This window comes from Lolium perenne, chromosome 2, assembly GCF_019359855.2.
Source record: "Lolium perenne isolate Kyuss_39 chromosome 2, Kyuss_2.0, whole genome shotgun sequence".
NCBI lineage: Eukaryota > Viridiplantae > Streptophyta > Magnoliopsida > Poales > Poaceae > Lolium > Lolium perenne.
The window spans coordinates 76899016-76919932 of NC_067245.2; the positions used below are offsets into that span (position 1 = coordinate 76899016).

General features: G+C 47.7%; 3 protein-coding genes across 3 annotated transcripts; 1 reads left to right on the forward strand and 2 right to left on the reverse strand.

Annotated features, from left to right (window-relative positions):
* Window positions 1-1835: 1835 nt before the first annotated feature.
* On the forward strand, window positions 1836-6978 carry LOC127333013 (exocyst complex component EXO84C). Its single transcript, XM_051359329.2, has 7 exons — window positions 1836-2123; window positions 2643-2737; window positions 3365-4403; window positions 5103-5621; window positions 6091-6279; window positions 6373-6509; window positions 6610-6978. The coding sequence occupies exons 1-7, from the start codon at window positions 2004-2006 to the stop codon at window positions 6845-6847; spliced, it is 2337 nt and encodes a 778-aa protein (XP_051215289.1). The 5' UTR covers window positions 1836-2003; the 3' UTR covers window positions 6848-6978.
* A 43-nt stretch (window positions 6979-7021) lies between these two features.
* On the reverse strand, window positions 7022-8220 carry LOC127333014 (uncharacterized). The gene is made up of 3 exons (XM_051359330.2): window positions 8078-8220; window positions 7776-7953; window positions 7022-7279 (listed from the first exon to the last, which is right to left on the reverse strand). The coding sequence occupies exons 1-3, from the start codon at window positions 8112-8114 to the stop codon at window positions 7234-7236; spliced, it is 261 nt and encodes an 86-aa protein (XP_051215290.1). The 5' UTR covers window positions 8115-8220; the 3' UTR covers window positions 7022-7233.
* A 1743-nt stretch (window positions 8221-9963) lies between these two features.
* LOC127333015 (cytochrome P450 CYP72A616) lies at window positions 9964-12299 on the reverse strand. Its single transcript, XM_051359331.2, has 4 exons — window positions 11719-12299; window positions 11339-11583; window positions 10599-10983; window positions 9964-10520 (listed from the first exon to the last, which is right to left on the reverse strand). The coding sequence occupies exons 1-4, from the start codon at window positions 12238-12240 to the stop codon at window positions 10095-10097; spliced, it is 1578 nt and encodes a 525-aa protein (XP_051215291.1). The 5' UTR covers window positions 12241-12299; the 3' UTR covers window positions 9964-10094.
* Between the last annotated feature and the right edge of the window lie 8618 nt (window positions 12300-20917).

The following is a 20917-nucleotide window of genomic DNA, read 5'->3' on the forward strand; positions in this document are numbered from 1 at the left end:
AAAGGGAATTGGTATCGTATGTGAATGGTTCATTCGATCACTAAAGTCATCGTTGAATATGTGGGAGCCATTATGGATCTCCAGATCCCGCTATTGGTTATTGGTCAGAGTGAGTACTGAACCATGTCCGCATAGTTCGCGAACCGTAGGGTGACACACTTAAAGTTGGATGTAGAAATGGTAGAACTTGAATATGGAATGGAGTTCGAATATTTGTTCGGAGTCCCGGATAAGATCCCGGACATCACGAGGAGTTCCGGAATGGTCCGGAGAATAAGATTCATATATAGGAAGTCATTTTATGAGATTTAAAATGATCCGGAAGGTTCTATGGAAGGTTCTAGAAGGTTCCAGAAAAGTCCGGAAGAAACCACTATGGAAGGCGGAGTCCCAAAGGGACTCCACCTCCATGGCCGGCCAACCCTAGAGGGGGAGGAGTCCCAAGTGGACTCCCCCTATGGGGGCCGGCCACCCCCCCCACATGGAAGGGGGGAATCCCACCCCAAGTGGGATTCCCACCTTGGGTAGGTTTCCCTATCACATGGAAGGTTTTGGGTTCGGGTCTTATTCGGAGACTTGTAGTCCAACACTTGGGGCTTCCACCTATATAATGAGGGACAAGGGGAGGGGGCCGGCCACCCCAAGAACCACCAAGGTGGCCGCACCCCTTAGTGGCCGGCGCCCCCCTCTCCCCAAACCCTAGCCACCCCGCTTCTCCACTTCCCGCACGCTTAGCGAAGCTCCGCCGGAGTTCTCCACCACCATCGACACCACGCCGTCGTGCTGTCGGATTCAAGAGGAGCTACTACTTCCGCTGCCCGCTGGAACGGGGAGGTGGACGTCGTCTTCATCAACAACCGAACGTGTGACCGAGTACGGAGGTGCTGCCCGTTCGTGGCGCCGTGATCAAGATCTTCTACGCGCTTTTGCAAGCGGCAAGTGAACGTCTACCGCAGCAACAAGAGCCTCATCTTGTAGGCTTTGGAATCTCTTCAAGGGTGAGACTCGATAATCCCCTCGTTGCTACCGTCTTCTAGATTGCATCTTGGCTTGGATTGCGTGTTCGCGGTAGGAATTTTTTTGTTTTCTATGCAACGTTATCCTACAGGATGCACCCAAGGCGGACAGATTCCGCGACCGCGGAGCGTCCGTGGAGACGCAAACCTGACACATATTTGGGCTAGGTTTACGTCTTCGCGGACGACCCGATCACTTTGCGTCGTCCGCTGGAGGTGGTCTCAGACGCATTTTCGATCACGGCGGAAAAAAACGGTCGCTCAGCGTCCATTCGCGTCGCGTCGGTGGAGATGCGCGGTTGGTGCCAATGTATCACCCCACTATAGCCTCGCCACGTCAACTTTTACCCTCACTCTCACCCCACTCTCACCCCACGGTGCCAGTGCACGGGCTATAGTGCCAGCTCTCACTTCTCTCTCCTCCTTACCGCCTCCCTACCGCCCCCACTAGCACTGCTATCACCCCCCTCTCGCCCCGCTCTCGCCTCCAACGCGGGCTATAGGCGGGCGGTACCGCACCCTACCGCCGGGCGGTGGCCACCGCCCGCCGCTACCGTCTCGCCCGCCTACCGCCCCGCTACCGCCTTGCTGCGGGCGGTACCGCCCGCGCTATAGCCTGCGTTGGCACCAGCCTAACCAAATTTTGGTTATAGTTGAAGCCACATTCAAAAGCACGAACCGGGTTTAACCAAATTTTGGCCAAAGCAAAGTCGAAGCACGCCCAAAGCGTCTTTCAGCCGACGGCTCTGCTTTTTTCCCACCTGCATCGCACAACGCGCAGAAAAAGGAAGGAAAACCCCCTAGAGCCTAGACCCGCACGCACACGGTAGGCCTCCGGTCGCTGCCGGTGGGTGACTGACCCCCATAACGGCACTCCACACTCCACCGCCCCTCTCCTCTCTCTCTACTCTCTCCTGCCGCGCCGCCCACCGCTCGCCAGCAGCCCGGAGAAAGCTTTCGAGCGAGCGCCGGAGAGTTCGGCGGACTATGGGGAGGTCGGCGATGGAGAGCAGCAGCGAGGAGGAGCTGGAGGACGACTTCCCGGGCCACGAGTGGATCACCCCGCAGTCCTCCATCCGCGCCGCCTACCAGTCCCAGACCGAGAAGGTGCTCTCCGTCCTCCTCCCCTCCCAAACCCCTCTCCCTTTCCCTTCTTAGATTTCCTCCCCTGTTGCCGCCTTCTTCCCCCAAAACATCCCGTCCAAGTATTGCTGAGATTTTTTTTCTTAGCTAGTTCGTCCGCTGCTGCTGTCTGGTCAGCCTGCTGTCGCTTCAAGTTAATTTCCGATTTTGGATCTAGACCGGGCGTTGCAACGGGCAATCTCTTCTTAGTACTAGAAAATGAACCTATGCAGCATTTAATTACCGAGCCCCCTTAAGTAAAATCTGACCTGCGAATCTTGATTCTTGGATACGCGTTGTTATGTACCACAATCTCCGGACCTTATTGCAGCACAGTGCGAAGTACAACCTAAGCTAGCTTGACCTTATTGCAACCGAACTAAATGAGAGTGTTGATGTGCCTGTATTTTTGTCTGTTGAGGCCGGTGGGGGCTCTGGTGGTTGCGGGAACCATCCCATTAGTGTGGTGACAGTCTCACTGAGCAATGATGTTGTGTTTAACAGGGTATCAGGAAAATTTGCTCCGAGCTACTGGAGCTGAAGGATGCTATTGAGAACCTGTGCGGGAATATGCAGTCGAAATATCACGCTTTCCTCAGGTAATTCTGATTATTTTTTGCTCTGTTATGAAAGTAATGAGAATATTATCTGAGTGTGACTATGAGTGCTGCCAATTATATTGTTGAATATGGTTTCTTCTATTCTGAGTTTTATCTTGTTTGCTATCGGCTCTACACGGTTTGATGGATAGTGGTATGTGCCTAGATCAGGGCTTGCAACCAGGCTGTTTGGTTACCTTCTAGAAACATGTATGTTGCTGCTTTGCGCCAAAACAACAACCTCTTACAGTTGGTTGTTACACATATATATCTGCTGATGCCATACGTAGCTGTTAAGAAAACCTGCATTACTTAGAATTAGACAACTATTGGCATGTTGTGTTATTAGTGTGACTTCGATATTTCTATAAGGTCAACCATGGGAATACAGAAAAATGATATTTGTTTCCTGCGCAGGTTATGCTGAATGTTGCATAACTTGAAACACATCTTGACAGCGAATGTATGATAACCTGAAAGTCAAACTTTTATAATTCCTTCATTGCCCTGCCTGATGCATCAAGCTTCGTTCAATTAGAAGAAACTCGATTATGAACTATAGTGTCTTCTATTTCTATTTTGCACAGATCCTTGCATTTATTGCCAACTATTTTTTAATTCATGCAGAATATCTGAGGAGGTTGTTGAGGCAGAACAGGAGTTAATTGAGCTACAGAAGCATGTGTCTGCCCAGGGGATGCTTGTGCAAGATCTAATGAGTGGTGTGTGCCGCGAGCTTGAAATGTGGCAAAAATATAGCAGGGAAGAACATGCTGTGGAAAAGGATTTTGAGAGTGAACTTAATGAAATTTTATCTGTTGGTACTCAAGACCCCAAAGCTATTTTTCTGGATAAATTGGACATTTTGCTAGCAGAGCACAAAATAGAGGAGGCTCTTCTTGCCCTGGAAGCTGAAGAGAAGAAATATATGGTTACAGATAATTCAGGCAAAGAATCAGATACAGAGATTTCTGCCTATAAGACTGCACTATTAAGAAGGAAATCAACTCTTGAGGATCAGCTTGTTAGGTATTCAGAACAGCCATCTTTATCTATTACCGAACTAAGAAAATCTTTGTCTGGTTTAATTAAGATTGGTAAAGGTTCTGTAGCCCATCAAGTACTTCTAAAAACTTATGGTTCACGCCTTCAGAAAAATATTGAGGGATTTCTTCCAACCTGTTCAGTCTACAAAGAAACTTACTCTGCAACCTTGTCACAACTTGTATTCTCAGCAATCTCAAAGGTGTTCAATGAATCTAGTACCCTATTTGGAGATAGCCCCACGAATATGAACAGGATTACTCAATGGGCTGAATATGAAATAGAAGTTTTTGCGCGTTTGGTTAAAGAAAATTCTCCTTTGCTTGAGAGTGATGCTGCCCTTCGCTCTGCCTGCATATGCATACAAACTACTCTTGCTCACTGCTCTTGTCTAGAAATACATGGGCTGAAATTCTCGAAGTTACTCATGGTACTATTGTGTCCTTATATCGAAGAGGTGCTTGATCTGAATTTTAGAAGGCTGAGAAGAAAGATTATTGATTTAGCAAGGGATGATGATATTCTTCTTCTCACTCCTCAAGAAGGGTCACCACCATCTGGTGCAGTTGCACCTAAGATGACTCTTACAAGCAGTGGAAAGAAGTTTATGTCCATCGTCAATGTGAGCCCCCCTTTTATTGATTAGGATTTGTTGATATTTTTCATTCTGGATTTTCCTTATCCCCATCACATGTGTTACTATGTATGAGAAGTCATTTTCATGTCATGTTAGATTGCACAACATTTTATTTTGAGCATCTGTAAATTTTACATGTATTAGATCCATTGAATTCTCTTTGCAGTTGAAAACTTGCACCTTATTGAACAGCAAGGCATTTCTGTAAGTTGGGAAGTTTCTAATATCCTGTGAAACTCTTGTTTAACCTGCTCAATGTGGTTGATCTTACTGTTGGTCTCACCTATTTATGCTAGTAGTCAGCACAGTCTCAACAGATACTAGTTAATTGACACAAGCAAACATGCATAACTGTAATAACACCCTGTGTGCACGTATGCAGAATTATTAAGCGAAATGTACTTGCACAACTTAGTGTAGGGATGAATTAGTTAAGACACCAAACTACATGGCCATTTTTACTGGCTAAGCACCTATTCTTGAACTTTGGGTATAATAGTCTTTTGCTGGAAAAATTGTAAAGTGCACCTATTCTTGAACTTTGGGTACAATACTCTTTTGCTGGAAAATTTGTAAAGTGCAATATTGTAATTTGTAAAGTTAATTTCGTTTTCCCATTATTTTCTGTACTTGACTGGATATCTGATAATCTGAAGCAGCTGACTTTGCATGTGCTTCTTGCAGGATGTTTTGGATCAAGTTACCCCAATGACCATAGTTCACTTTGGTGGAACAATTTTGAACAAATTTCTCCAGCTATTTGATAGATATGTCGAAGCACTTATCAAAGTCTTGCCAGGACCTTCTGAAGATGATAATGTAGTGGAGTCAAAAGAGCCTGTAGAATTTAAAGCTGAAAGTGATGCACAGCAGCTTGCACTAATTGGAACAGCATATACCATAGCAGACGATTTATTGCCAGCAGCTGTATCCAAGTTTTTTGATATGCAAAAAGATAAGAAAGGAACTAGTGGACCAAATCAAGGCCTTGGTCCTGGGTCCGTATACTCTACAGAATACAAAGAGTGGAAACGTCATCTACAACATTCATTGGACAAACTGAGGGATCACTTTTGCCGACAGTATGTCTTATCATTTATTTACTTGGAAGGGAAATCACGATTGGATGCTAGAATGTACTTGGAGGGGAACAAGGATGATCTCCATTGGGATTCTGATCCCTTACCGTCACTACCGTTCCAGGTGATTCCATTTTAATGATGTGAATTTGCATCAAATCTTAAAGTGTAAAATTTTCCATGTTTCTTATGAAAACTCTAGTGTCATATGCCCATATTACAAAAGTACACCTGTGCTTACAGACTGGAACCTAGTTCAGGGTGGGGTAATGGGGGTGGTTAAGTTAAACTTGATGCATGCTCCATCTTTACTTGGGGACGCAATTGTGCATTCTCTATAGATAATACAGCTGCTTTGCAAAGTTCCATTTTTTGTGTTTATAAAACCTTTCTAGATGGCCATGTTGAGAGTTATTCACTGGAGGTGATGTGGGACAGTGATATTTGTTTTTACACAACCATCTTTCTGTAAATTTTGTGTAGTCTGAGAGATATAATTTTAGATGGCAAAGACAATGTATACATAAGTATTGAACTCATTTTGTAATCAGGCCTTGCACAAAACACACCTGTCTCACATAATTTTCCTTCAGGCGCTGTTTGGAAGATTGCAACAGCTAGCTAGTGTTGCTGGTGATGTTCTACTAGGCAAAGAGAAGGTACAGAAGGTCTTGCTATCAAGGCTAACTGAAACGGTCGTCATTTGGCTCTCCAATGAACAGGAGTTCTGGGATGTCTTTGAGGACAAGTCCATTCAACTCCAGCCTTCTGGACTGCAGCAGGTATTCCATATTGAATTTCGTGTTACTTTGACCAAAATACCAAGTTACTTTGACAAAAAAATACTAAAAGTATCAATCTTTTGCCCCTTTCAGCTTATCCTTGATATGCACTTCCTCGTGGAGATTGCTGTATGTGGACGATACCCGCACAGACCAGTTCAGCAGCTTGTGTCGGTAATAATTACAAGAGCAATTGCAGCATTCTCAGCAAGGGATGTTGACCCACAAAGGTCTGCCTTCATTTTTTTTCTTAATTTTTTCACTCGGCCCATTTTGCCTGTTTGTCTACTGCTGAACATCATCTTGTTCCCCACGCTAAAATCATTTCAGTGCTCTTCCGGAGGATGAATGGTTTCTTGAGTCTGCCAAGGCTGCAATCCACAAACTCATGTTGGGGACTTCTGGATCCGAGTCGGACCTCGAAGTACCTGTCGCTCTGCACGACGAAATGTCAGATTCTGAAGAGAGCACTTCAACCGCGTCAACTGTAGGGTCTGAAGACTCATTTGCTTCTGCAAACAATGATGACCTAGAAAGCCCTGTGTACTTCACCGATCCTGAGGCGTAAAGAGTTGCCTCAGTCTTGTAGATGCGAGTATGACTATTTCAGGTTCTGTTAGCCTGTATGCTTGTCGGAGATGTCATCAGTAATTATTGCCTTGATGGTAGCTATATATCAGGTTTACTTATTTTCCTAAATTTCTTGCCTTTTTAGCAACTAGTTACTCAAAAATGAGCATGGCGATTCTTTATTAGGCTCATACAAAGGTGCAGAAATACAGACCTTATGCCAACATAACAGAATAGAAGGCGCAACTGGTACTGCACCTACAGTTCTCTAGTTACAAACGGATTCTCTCCCTTGCAACTCCAGACCAAAATAGATGGTCCATAAGTAAACACTAGAATTAAGAAGCAGCAAAATGGTTTCTATACTTTGGCTCTTTGTGTCCTTCAGAAGCACATGTCGAGGAGGCAACAGCAACAAATGGCCGCACAGCTGAAAAACAACACAGATCACACAGTTGATGAGCATTTCAGTGTATCATTTTACGCCTAATGTTTTTCTATAGGTTTCAGAATGCTATTACAATACGATGGACATGAACGAATGGGTTGTAGAATAGTGAGTAATATGCTACTTCGGTATCTAAAATTGCAGCAATTGTGCACATACGGTTGTTAAAAAAAAAAAAAAAAACTTAAAGCTTCACAAAAAATAATCGGGCATGCTTATATCTGAGTCGACTTAGGTTTAACTAAATCTCGTTGAGGCATAGTTCAGTACGAATCACAAAACAAATCAATAGTCTAGATCTTTTTTGTCTAATGTGCAACTGTGGAAATCTCAGTGACAACCCATGTTCAAATGAGGATAATCCACGCATAACTCACAAGGATACATCCAAGGGTTTGGAAGTCGACTGATATTTAGTTAGAATTGGCAAAACCGAAAATAATCAGGTGAGCTGGTGAGGCGAGGCGACAAAGCTCACCATCCTTCCAAGAAACCCTTGTCACCGCGGCTCTGTGTCTTTGCGGGCTGCGGAGCACCCATGGCCACGTCGTAGTTGCCCGGGTAGCCTGGCGGCGGCGGTGGCGCAGTCGGCAGGTACGCCGTCTTCCCCGCCGGAGGCGCGACCACCACGTAGTTGGCCTGCGGCGGTGGGTACGCTGCTCGATCGTCACGCCGGGAAAAAAAGGTAACAGAACACGCGATCAGTTCACGCAAAGGCCAGGAGGGGAATACGCGCGCAGGCAGCCTAGGCAAGAACCGTTCTGAGTTCTCGGAGGTTACCAGTGACGGGAGCCTGCTGCTGGTTGAAGTAGCTCATGGTCGGACGCTAGCAGGGCTCGGCTCAGGTGATGGTGGGAACTGGAGGGGCCTGTGGTTTCAGGGGCTATGCGGGCTCGGCAATGCTCCTCCTAGCTCCTGCGTTTGAAGGCTATGTAGGATGCGTGTGGGCCGGGCGGAGCAAGAGCGGTGGAAGATGACAGCGCCTTTGGGTACGATCGAGGTAGAACGAGCTAGGACTAGAAGGACGGCCGGGTCTTGGGTTACGAACAAATTCTGGCGGAGCGCCACATGCAGTGTTTTTTTTTTTTTTTTTTTTTTTTTTTTTTTTTTTTGGATATGGGAGCGCCACATGCAGTGTGCGTGGAAAACTGACGCGATCTCGGCCGGCATCAAGAAGAAAAAACAAATACTCTTGTAATAACCTGTGCAATTTTTGAATCTAGGCCTGTGGGTTAACAAGATCGCGAGAGGGCCCAAATCTAATTGTATCAAACGGGCCGAGCCATTGAGCTAGCCCATTTTTCTTAGGCATGTCAAGCATGTGCCACTGTTTTTTTTTTTTTTTTTTTTGAAACCCTGCCACTGTTTCTTTTTCTTTTGGTTGATGAACAATCATCTTTATAGCGAAGTTCCCCACACACAAAAAAAATCTTTACCGCGAAGTTCAAAATCAATCCTGCAAAAAAGTAGGAAACGATAAAAGACACACCATGACGCCAATCACATTGAGTATTAATTACATGATTCACTTGTGCAACGATAAATCTCCTATTGCAGGATTGCAATCCATAAAGGAGAGATGACTTGTCATGGTTTCTTAGGCCAATCTACCTCCTTTCTCTAACGCCTGTCAGATATAAATAATACAATAACCATTGTTACGAGAAGCCACTTCTTCCACGATCGTTTGCATCAGTTTCCTCCTCGTCTCTTATGGTCTATCTTTTATTGGGAGGAGCGATAACGCCAGACGTACTCGTGAGTCGCAATTTAACTTCCTTCAATATAAGGTTCATGTGTCACTGGTGATCATCTTGACCGTGGAGGCGGCATCGCATGAAACAAAAATCCATGGCTATGACAGTATCCTATTGCGGTCCACGTCGTGTAATCTTGGGAGCTTCTAATGTTTCGGCCATAAGGATCGTCTATTATAGATCTAGTAATTTCCCCCCTTATCTTGACGGGGGTGGGTATCAAACCATCTTTAGTCTTATCTTTTAGGGTAAAATCCCAAGGCCTGACTTTAATTGGTTGTACCTGGCAATGGTCTTCTAGAAGGTAGTACTTTTAGAGCACGTACTTTCTAGAGGGTGCAAACCTAAGATCTATGATTAGGCGACTACATCGCTTGTGTATTGTTTTCTTCCTGGAGGCGTTGCTTTTGGAGATTTTGGACTTTTGATGTTGTCTTGGCGGTGGTTTGTGCTGCAGCTACAAAGGGATTGATCACTATAGCGTGATATTTTTTCTTGTTCTTTCTATTTTATGGATGTGTGCATCCATATTATCTTTGGGAAATTCGTTGTTGTAGAGGATATGTGTAATTGTTATATCCACGATATTAATATATTTTCTTTATCGAAAAAGAACTAGGAGCTAGGAAAAGCTTGAACGTGAGACATTGAGATGGAGGAAGGTGAGGGGAATCATGCCAGGTGCAACACCCTATATCGATTATGCGTGGCTAGAGCTAGTGGGGGCCACCTCGTGTGCTCGTCTCTGACAAACTTGCATAGACTCCAATGGAGCAACCACCAAGGGTTTGACTGAGAGATACTTTAAGCATCATGTGCACCTGATCCGAGGCCTTGTACAAACAAGCAAATAGCTACAAATTGCATAAGGAAAATCAGGTTGAACCAGCATACAACCAAAGAAGCCCGAAAATGTACCGCGTGGCCACATGACATAAAAAGCTAATTCCAACGAAATTATAATACCTTATTACATGGTCAGGTATGTGGAATTATATAGTAAGCAACAAGTGTGTGTAATGTGTGTCTATATCTGATAACTAAATTGCCCTGAGCTTAATTTGTGCACCATGCATCGGACGCATCATATTTCTATTATCTGGTGCATGAGTATATGATGGTGCGAGCTCAAACTCAAAATGTTGAAGGATCATGCACAATGCCATCTTAGCCTCAATCAAGGCGAGCTGCTGGCCGATGCAGATCCGTGGCCCCCAACCGAATGGTAGGAATGCACCAGGATTCTTGGAAGCCTTGGAGATCCCATTGGCAAACCTCTCTGGCTTGAACTCATGCACATCGCTTCCCCATATATCTGGATCATGGTGCACTAACAACACGGGAAGCTCGATGAGCACACCAGCGGGGTATGTGACGCCTCCAATCTCTATCTCCTTGTACGTTTTCCTGATGAGCCCGACAGCAGGCGGGTACAACCGGAGCACCTCGTAAAGAACCATGGTCACCTGCATTGCAAGATTATGCATTCCAATTATATGCTCCATTGTAGTAAAAATTGAATTGAATAAAAGAACACTGCTCACTCTTTTGAGTCGATTAAGGCCTTCGTACTCAAGATTGTTCTTTCCAAATACGCCAAGGACCTCCTCCCTTGCACGGTCTTGCCACTCCGGATGCATACTTAGAACGATCATTGTCCATGTGAGCAATTTTGATGTTGTTTCCGTTCCTGCGAAATAGAACAACTTGCATTCCTCCACGACCTCTTTAATGGTCATTCCTGAGATCGATTGGCCATCCTCATCCGAGGTCCTCATGTTTGACTCAAGCATCAAGCCGAGTAAGTCATCTTTGGTATTTTCTCCTTCTTGCATAGCTTGCATTCTTTTCTCGATTAGACCGCGTAAAATGGACTCAATTTCTCTATTAATTTGATGCATCTTTCTGTTGTTTTTTGTGGGCAAGGATCTGTTAATACCCACAATAAATTGTTAGCACATACGAAGTAATGGTATTAAATCACTCCTAGCACCTGGAAATTTTTCTTTAATCATGCAGCAACTCTCATTATTTAAGATAGTTCGACAAAACATAGTCTCCAATGTACTGTAAATCAGTATCCCGCAAAAAAAAAAAAGTAAATCAGTATTCTCGCTTTTGATTAATGCTAGTTTTTAAATTAAAATAGAGCTGCATATTGGCAAAATAGTTTTTGGCAGAAAGTTTGACACGATGAACACACTGTAAAATGGAAATGATGATATGGGCAGCTGTTCATCAAGTTTAACTAGTACTACTATATAAGTACTAGGTGCTGACTCACAAGTAACCAGGAATGGTATTCCTCTTAAGCGTTGCTAGGATGCGCTCAGCTTGCTCGGATTGCAGCTGAAATATCCTGGTGCCTTCAAGGTAGTTACTGCCAAACGCGGTGCGAGAAATGACATCTCCAGTGAGTCGTTGGAGCTCTGGGAAGACATCCACCTCAAAAGTACCATCTGAACCAAGGGATCGCGTCCATGTACTGACAAGCTCTTCACAGCATGTAGAAATTGCTGGCACCATGAGCTGCAAATTAAATGATACACTGGGAGGATAAACTATATGAACTTAAGATATCTAAAAGAAAATCACACGCTTAATTCCCGTATATAAGTCTCAATCCTATGACTGAAGCACTACATATTAAGCAATTAGAAGTACCTTGAGCTTCTCGAGATGGAATGCGGGGTTGAGGATCCTCCTATGCTTGACCCATTTCTCGCCCTCGTATATCGCTAGGCCGCCGGCAAGCAGCCTGGACAACGCCGGAAACTTGAGCTTCTCGAAGTGGCCGAACTTGTTGGACAGCACTTCCTTGATCAAGTCAGGGTCGCTGATGGTCACCTTGGGAAACACACCAAACCAAGATATACACGTCTTGCCGTGCTCCTGGACAATGTCGTGGAGGAGCGGCCCGACGAGGGGGGCTATGTTGTGGCAGCGCAACGGTAATGACCTTGACCTTGCTTCCCTGGTCCGCCGTGCATAGTCGATGAGATCGCCCCTGATGAAGCGGTACGACGTGCCGCGAACCCCCTGTGCGCGCAAGGCCCGCTCAAGCCGCCGCGGGTGCCACCACAGCCGATCTAGCAGCCACAGAAGCACAAAGCTCAGGGTGCCGTATACCAGGAAGCTCCATGGCAGTGAAGCTGGACTACTCATCAACGCTCCTCTAAGGACCATTTCTCTCTTGGCAACTAGGAGCAGTGAGAGTGAACTGATTCGGTTGAATGGATATGCTAGAGATGGTCACGATATATAGAGATTGTTCCCACTTGGATAATTTTCTATATAGGGTCAGTGCCGTTGCTCCTAAGGAACTTGGTAGAGAAGAAATTGTGGTGGAAATTCGATTGGTTAAATTCGGGGCGATGACGGCATGGACTATGGGACAGGGCCACCAATCAACGGTGTTCCAAGACAAGGATGATCTGATGATGCCAACATATGTAGTATAATAATCCCATGAGTAATCTAGCACTAACATAGTACTCCGCCACAATCTAATCAAAGTTCTCCTCTAGAAATTCATGTAAAAGAATATATTTCAAGGCTCTATGTTGTATGCAGCGGTCGAAATTCTATTATTTTGAAAAAAGTCCACATAACCCCCATAAGTATAGGGTTAGGGACACTAACCCCCCCCTAACTATTAAGGCCTTGTTTGGTATTAGAGTTTTAGTGGGGATTAGCGGGGATAATCCGCTCCAAACTTTAAATCCCCGCTTATCCCCAATGCATGTTTGGTGCTAGAGTATGAGAGAGTTTAATCCCCACTTATCCCCACTTATCCCCACTTTTCCCCCAAATTTTAGTGTAATTTTTTCAATCCTCAATACTCTACCCCTACCTAGTGGATTGGGGATGGGGTTTTGTGGGGATTGGGTGACAGCAGTGATTCACCCAATACTCTAGAGTATTATCCCCACTGAAACACTAGTACCAAACAAGGCCTAAGTGGGGCAAATCACCCCCCTAACTATACAAAACCGGACAAATTACCCCCTGGCTGCTAATCCTGGTTTTGCAGGTTGTATGTGCGCCACGCTGGCAGGTTTTGGAGGCCACGGTGGACAGCGGGGTCGAGCCGCACCGCACCGCACCGTTAACCGCAGCGCAGGCTGAGCCACACTCTTCCTCCACTCCTCCCCGCGTTGACCTCGTCCCCGCAATCCTCCCCACGTTCTTCCTCCACTCGCCGGCGGTGACAGTCCTCCACCACGTCGTCGAATCCGCCATCGCGTCGTTGATTCGTGGGTGGCCGATTCGGCCACGGCGGCCGGCGATTCGTCGCTACAGCAGCCCGGCGGCTCTGTCCGATTCGTCCCCAACAGCAGCCCGGCGGCACATCGTCGGCCGATTCGTCGGCACAGTAGGCCGCCGGATTTCGTCTTCTCCGATTCGTCGCCACAGGAGCCGCCGGCACATCTTCTCCTTCGTCGCCACAGCACGCCGGCACATCTTCTTCTTCGTGGCCACAGCAGGCCGCCCCGTCGTCTCGTTCGTGGCCACAGCAGGCCGCCCCGTCGTCTCCTTCGTCGCCACAGCAGCCCGTCGGCCTCTACCGCAGCATCCCCGTGATGGAGCTTCTGGAGTAATATTTTCTGGTAAACTATAAGTTAACTTAACAAACGATAAAATCAATAATACCCTGTTTGGATGCAGTCAATTGGGGCCAGAATCACGGAATTGGAAATGAACACCGAATTCTGCTGTTTGTTTCGTCCTAGTATTCGCGCCCGGAAACGGACACCCAATTCCCCGCCCACCCCGCCCGGACTCTCCTCCCGTGTACTCCAATTCGGAGCCTCCCACCTCCGAATTGACCAGGAAACGATCGCTACCCCATCCCCACGTACCGCTTCGTCCTCGTGAGAACCCTCGTCCCGAGAGGGAGACACCCGCCTGTGCCTCGATGATCGCCGCCGCTGGCCGGTAAGCTCCCTCCCTAGCTCGTCACATCCTCGTACCTTCCCCTCCCTCCTCCATCCGCATCCCCATCCCCTCTATCTCTGATGCCCTAGGTCCGGCGGTGGCCCATCCCCATCATCTCCCCTTCCCGTCCACCAGCCCTAAACCTAGGCGGATCGAGGGTCTTGGCGGCGGGAATTGTTACAGCGATTTTGAGAACGTTCTGTGTCCATCCTCTATGGCCAAAGATGTCTGCTAGAGGGTACTGGACGAGCCGGACGAGCCGTGGCTGCCGTTCGTGTCCGGCTCCAGCTACGTGGTCATCTCGGCGGCCAACTGGTTCATGCGGCCGTCGTTGTTCCACGAGTCCGGCCGCGTCGTCGCCTGCCACTACTGCCTCGTCCCGGGTGTGCCCGACCTCACGCTGCGGCCAGAAGGACCGGGAGCGGCGCGAGGGTGATGCTGATGGACACGACCGCGGCGATGCTGCTCCGGCCGGACGGGCCGGCACCCGAGCCGGTACGGTCACTGGGCGCACGAGAAGGTGACGCTCTACAATGACTGCGTGCACTGGTGCCTGCCCGGCCCCATCGACGTGTGGAACGAGATGCTGCTCGAGATGCTACTCGCCTGATCCATGCGTCTACCGTCTGTCCATATCGTCGTTGCTTATTGCTCCGGTTTCTGATGTTTTGTCCAAGCCAGGCATATGTGTAGAACCATCGCTTCCAGATGATAATCTTGTACGTTCCAGAAAACTAAGGCACAGACTTGTCTTTTGCATCCTGCTATTTCATTGATTTGGTATCATCTTTACCCTGCGCAAACATCAAACTTCTTGCAACTGTACATACTGTGCACGCATTGAACTGATCTAGAATCATAGCTTTTGCATTAATCAGTGTGTGCTATGTGTAAGAGACATAATTACCAACTTTTTTTGCGAAATATTTTGTGTTACTATGTGCTTCTTGTGATATTATTCAGATTCTTGATGTTTCTACATGTGGAAAATAATATATACATGCTAATGTATACACGTGTGACTATCCATACACGTACACACACATATATATATGCCACATTTCAAAAAAAAACATCGAATTTCATGGTTTGTACATTCAAACAGGAATTGGAATTGTGTAGCACCCTCTGATTCCAGCAGCAAATTCCAAGCCACCCAAACAACAGAATTCGAATTGGCAGCCATTTCCTTTCCTGGCAGGATTTGGAATTCCCACCTAATTCATTTCCCGACTTCAATTCTGTGCATCCAAACAGAGCAGGAAAGATCGGTCGTCGAGCGGAGCGCGCTGTGGTGGACCCTACCACGTATCGCATGCGCGCTGCCTCGCACCTAGTTTTCCAGCTGTACGTTTTTATACAGTGGACCCTACGACATTGATGCTTGTAGGTCGCCTGCATTCAACGCATAGCACTACATTTAAGCTTGGATCACTAGAGGCAACGACCCATGTGTGCAGCTACTTTTTTTTATTGAACATGCATAGCTAGATTTAGACAATTATTTTAGAGCTCCAACACAAGTTTAAATTTCGAAACTTTTTCATACATTGTATATATCTTTTACATGTGTAGCAAAGTGCCAAGTCTGCACTTATTTTTTGTTGTAATTGTTTGTGATTATTGTAAATATAATTAGTGATTTTTGTTAAGAATGAAAGCAGCAAAAATATTATTGCTTAACCAACTTTTCATTGATGTAAAACACATGATTTTTGTTGTTGTAATCGTTTGTGATTATTGTAAAAAATAGTTGATGATTTTTGTTGTGAATGCATCCGCGGCAAAAATATTGTTGCTTAACTACCTTTTCATTGATGTAAAACACATGATTATTTTTTGTTGTAATCATTTATGATTATTGTAAAAAATAGTTGGTAATTTTTGTTGCAAATGAATCCACGGCAAAAAATATTGCTGCTTAACCTCATTTTCATTGATGTAAAACACATGGTTATTTTTTGTTGTAATCGTTTGTGATTATTGTAAAAGTAGATGGTGATTTTTGGTGCTAATGGATCTGTGGCAAAAGTATTGTTGCTTAGCCATCTTTTCATTGATGTAAAACACATGAATATTTTTTATTGTAATCGTTTATGATTATTGTAAAAATCATTGGTGATTTTTATTGCAAACGAATCTGCGAAAAAATATTGTTTAAACTGTAGTATATGTATGATTACTTTCGAAAACTGCTGGAAGAAGTTTTTGCAATTTTTATATTGTTTAAGTAGTGCGGTGGTTGATTAGCAATAAATTTTCTAGTGGAGTCACCTAGCTAGCGCCTAGGAGTAGCTAGCACTGTGTGCTCAGACATGCATGCCAGGCCGGCAGAGCGGCACAGCGACATGGGAAGCTACCTTTTTAGGAGATGAAGCGACGTTTCGATCCAATGGTCCCAGAAACGACCGATATTTGCTCCAAAATCAGCCGACCGACGGCTAGCGTGGCCCTCTGCTTTCAGTAAGTACGGGAAGGGTACAGATGAGTCTAGCTTGAGGTATGGGAAGGGTAGAGGTTGAGGTTCAGGTCTGGAAAGGGTACAGATGAAAACCAAGATCATGAAACATCGCCAGGTTCATGAGATGAAGACGTATCTGTACGGGACAGAAGATGTTTCAGGACGATGGACGGAAGAGCGCCGATGGCGCATCGCGGTGGCGATCTCACCTCGTCACGTCGTCCGCGTCGTCGGGAGCAACCGCCGTGCCGCCGCTGCTCCTTTCCGCACGTCAATGAGGCGGTGGCGATCGTCGTCATCGGGAGGCAGGGCGATCTCACCTCGTCATTGAGCCTCCTTTCCGCACCTCGCGGGATTGCAATCAGTTATTGCCAGGTGCGGCTCGACCAGGGAGAAGATCGGCTCGACCGCTGTCCACCGTGGCCTCCAAAACCTGCCAGCGTGGCGCACATACAACCTGCAAAACCAGGATTAGCAGCCGGGGGGGTAATTTGTCCGGTTTTGTATAGTTAGGGGGGTTAGTGTCCCTAACCCTATACTTATGGGGGTTATGTGGACTTTTTTCTATTATTTTTAACAAAGACATGAGTTTCTCACTTTTGTAGGTCACCCTTAGAGCCACACCCTGGCTGTGTTTTGGCTTCAACCAGTGGAGGCGGGCATCATTAAATTTTGGGTGCAACCGTTTGGAGAAGGCACACTACATATGTTCTATATGTTTGGTACTTTGGTTGGCATCTTAAAATAGGATTAATGATGCATAAAGGTAACAGCTTAATAATAGAATTAGTGATGCAAAATAAGAGTAAAGATGCCATCTATTTTCTACTCCCTCCGTTCCTATATATAAGCTATATAGTTTTTTGAGAAAAATTCCAGAATATAAGGTTTATTGCTGTTGTGGGTATACTTCATGGGTGTACCATCGACAGTGCCTAGATCCGGCAAGCCTGGGTGGCCCATAGACGGTGATGTGGCATGTGGCCCATCAGGCGGCCCAGTTGCTATTGATCATGAAGGATGAAGTCCGACCCAGGATCAGTTAGCCGGATCCGCACCGACCTTCGGAGGAACCCGGATCCGTGGAGGCCCATGAGGAACCCGGATCCAGTACGACGTATATGGAAGGCGGATCCTTGACGTACACGGCAAGATATTGTACCGTAGTTAGGCAATCTGTAATCCGGCTAGGACTCTCCATGTAAACCCTAGATCCGTGCGCCTTTATAAGCCGGATCCCGGGAGCCCTAGAGGCACAACCACAACTCATTGTAACAACGCGAAAGCGCCCAGATAATTCCAGACAAGCAGCAGTAGGCCCTGTCCTCGTGCAGGTGTTCCGAAGCTGGGTAAATCGCGTACCACCGTCCCGTGTGCTCTCCGCCCTATGGCCCCTACTTCTTCTCCCCCTCGTGAGGATCCCTCCTTCGGGGTACCGTCGAATAGGCAACGACAGTTGGCGCCCACCGTGGGGCTAGCGGTGTCTGGAGGCCGGAACCGGGAGGGTTCCGCTATGGGAAGCTACGATGACACGATCGCGGTGGGGCGTGTTCTTTACGCCGGAAACTTTCCGATCGTCCCTCCGGACGAGTGCTGGATTCTGGCTAAGACCGCTCCCGTCAAGCTCTCCATCGTCCCAATAGGCGGCATCCACATCTTCATCGGCGAAACCGTCGACTCCGACGGGAACACACTGGTAAGTAACGCTGACGTGACCGCCGCTGAGCAGGACGCAGTCGCGAAGATCCAATCTAAGTCGCAGGAACTTCTTAAGGAAGATTCCGCCTTAGATCCGGAAAATTCAAAACCCACCCAATCCGCCCCTGAGCAGGAAATAAAAGTGGAAGACCAATGCAGATCCGCCTGGGTCTCCCAGGCGTTAAAGAAGCAAAGGTGTCACTTCGTACACTTCATAGCCCATACCGCAGCGGCCGCCCCTCAAGAAGTCGGAGCAGGCCCCATGCAGGTAGAGGCACCGGAAAACGGCGACGCTCCGGATCAGCAGGAGGCTGTCGGAGAAAGCGACGCTCCGGGTGAAGAATCAATCCTGGGCAACCTCAGCCCAACCTCCGACGACACCCCCTCCATGGATACCGACGAGTTCGATCGCAAGGTGAAGGAATTCGGATACGGTGAACAGCCTGAAGTAGATTCCGCCCAGCCAAAGCAGGTTCTCGCAACCTTGGCCGCACTGGATCAGCAGGAATCAGCAGATGGGCAAACCACTTCCGACCCACAGCCATCCTACGAAGGTACTCCGCTATCGCGGGAATGACCACGTCAGGAAATCCTGTCGCTAGAAGAACTAGTTCAGCAGGCAGGCATGGACGCAATAGCACACTCTATGATCCTTAACAAACCAATAAACCCCAAGGAGGCTGCAGATCCGGAGGCCCTAGAAGCTACGAGATTGGAGATGCTGGCAACAGCTCAGAAATTCGCCAGAATCGCAGCAGCAATGCTGGACGAAAGGAAAGAAGCCGCGCAATTCGTGGAAGGTTTCCAACAACGCGAACATGAGGTTGACCAACAACTCGTAAAAGTCAAGGAGCTCCAGCAGCACTGGAGAGACAAGGTCACCGAGCTTCAGCAGGAGGTCGATCAAATCAGGCGGGAGGCTATACCCCCTCGCAAGATCACTTTCGCAACCCCCACTGAGCAACAGCCACTCGCAACCCCAAAGGACAACATGAAAAAGGCTGCGGAGATCTTGAAAAAGAAGGACGAGGAGATTGACATCGACTATGTTCGCACGCTCGTTGCCTCAGCAATGAAGCAGCAGAGTAAGGCCGATACTTCGCGCAGGTTGGAATCCAATCCGAATCACTGTGTATCTACCGCGCAGAAGGATGCCCGTGTCAATCGCCACCCTGATGATGAATCGCGCACCGGATCCACGGAGCGCAGAAGAAAAACACGGGAGCACCCAAATCCGATCCCCGTACCATCAAAGACACCTCCATCAGATCCGAAGAAGGGGAAGGATGCAATGTACGCTGGAAGGAACAAGTACCGGAACCCGTCACCTCCGCCTAACGGGTACCCGCGTCCCCCACCTCCTCGCCGCCGCAGTCCAGTCGGAAACACCAGGCCCCATGGGGCCGGTGGAATCAACATCCGCGACAACATGCCGCCGCCAAGGTCCAGGGAGCGTACGCCAGAGCCACGTCGGAACCAGAACAACGATCGTGACCCGGAGCCCAGAAGGAGCCAGAACAACGACCGTGATCCTGAGCCCAGGAGGAGCCGGAACGCAGAGCGTGAGCCGGAGCCCCGCCGAAGCCGGAACGACGGAGGAGACTATCACCAAGGTGAAGGTAGCCACCGGAGCCAGAGCGAGCCGCGGGAAGATCGCCGGGAATCAGAGGGAGGAAGCAAAAAATCTTACAGGCCCCCTCACAGATCTCCCTCACCGCCACCTAGTGGCGGAGGCGGAGGCGGAGGCGGTGGCCGAAGATCTCGTTCTCGCTCAAAAACCCCGGGCGGCGGCCCACGTGATGCCCGAGAACGCCTCAATGAGTACAGATCTGACTACATTGGCCCAAAATGCTTTGGCAGGATGATTCGAGAGGAACCAAAGCCAAGGATGAACCTCAAGCTACCCGGAAACCTGAAGAATTATGATGGCACGGAAAGGCCGGATACCTGGATTGAGGATTACTATAATGTTGTAACCTTTGCCGGAGGAACCCCTAATATTGCCTGCCGCATGCTTCAGTTGTACCTTGTAGGTCCAGCCCAGATCTGGCTCAGCGACCTCGAGAAGAACTCCATCTTTTGCTGGTTTGACCTGAAGAACGCCTTCGAGAAACACTTCAGGGGCACCTACAAGAGACCTGCCACAACAAGCAACCTACAGGCATGTATCCAGAAGAAGGGTGAAACATCGAGGAATTTCCTCACCCGATGGTTGGCATGCAGAAACGATTGCGAGAACGTTGATAACCGCACAACCATGCACGCCTTCATTGGTGGCTTGCAGCGAGGAGGACTGCTGCGGCACAAGCTGACCTGCTTGGTCAATGTAAATAAACTGACTTTGGATGACATGATCACCATCGCCAGTGATCATACTGCCGCCGATGACGACGCATGCGGAGATCTAGCAGCTACAGCAATCCCCCTGCATCAGCAAAAGAAGAACTGTGACAATGGTAGCAGCAGCGGCACCAAGCGGAAAAAACCCCCTGATGACCAAAAGAGTGGCGTATCCGACTTGATCGCCATGGCCTTCCAGCGCGGAGGCCAAGGAGGCGGAAGAGGCCGCGGCCGCTGTGGTGGAGCTGGAAGGGGCCAGCAGCGTGGCGATGAGATCACCGCTGCCGGAACCCGCGCCCCCCAAACTTATGAAGAGTACAGAGACATGCCTTGCCTGGCCCACCTGGATCCGACTACAGGGAAGTCCACTCACACCAACCGCAACTGCAAGTGGGTCAATGATCTAAAATCTGACCTGGAAGCAGG

Coding starts and splice junctions, on each gene's coding strand:
- LOC127333013 (XM_051359329.2), top strand. CDS start 2,004: ATGGGGAGGTCGGCGATGGAGAGCAGCAGCGAGGAGGAGCTGGAGGAC. Junction 2,738..3,364: donor AAATATCACGCTTTCCTCAG/GTAATTCTGATT, acceptor TAATTCATGCAG/AATATCTGAGGAGGTTGTTG. Junction 5,622..6,090: donor TACCGTCACTACCGTTCCAG/GTGATTCCATTT, acceptor ATTTTCCTTCAG/GCGCTGTTTGGAAGATTGCA.
- LOC127333014 (XM_051359330.2), bottom strand. CDS start 8,114: ATGAGCTACTTCAACCAGCAGCAGGCTCCCGTCACTG. Junction 7,954..8,077: donor GCAGCAGGCTCCCGTCACTG/GTAACCTCCGAG, acceptor ACGATCGAGCAG/CGTACCCACCGCCGCAGGCC. Junction 7,280..7,775: donor AAGGGTTTCTTGGAAGGATG/GTGAGCTTTGTC, acceptor GTTGTTTTTCAG/CTGTGCGGCCATTTGTTGCT.
- LOC127333015 (XM_051359331.2), bottom strand. CDS start 12,240: ATGGTCCTTAGAGGAGCGTTGATGAGTAGTCCAGCTTCACTGCCATGG. Junction 11,584..11,718: donor TCCATCTCGAGAAGCTCAAG/GTACTTCTAATT, acceptor TTTAATTTGCAG/CTCATGGTGCCAGCAATTTC. Junction 10,521..10,598: donor GCCTTAATCGACTCAAAAGA/GTGAGCAGTGTT, acceptor CTTGCAATGCAG/GTGACCATGGTTCTTTACGA.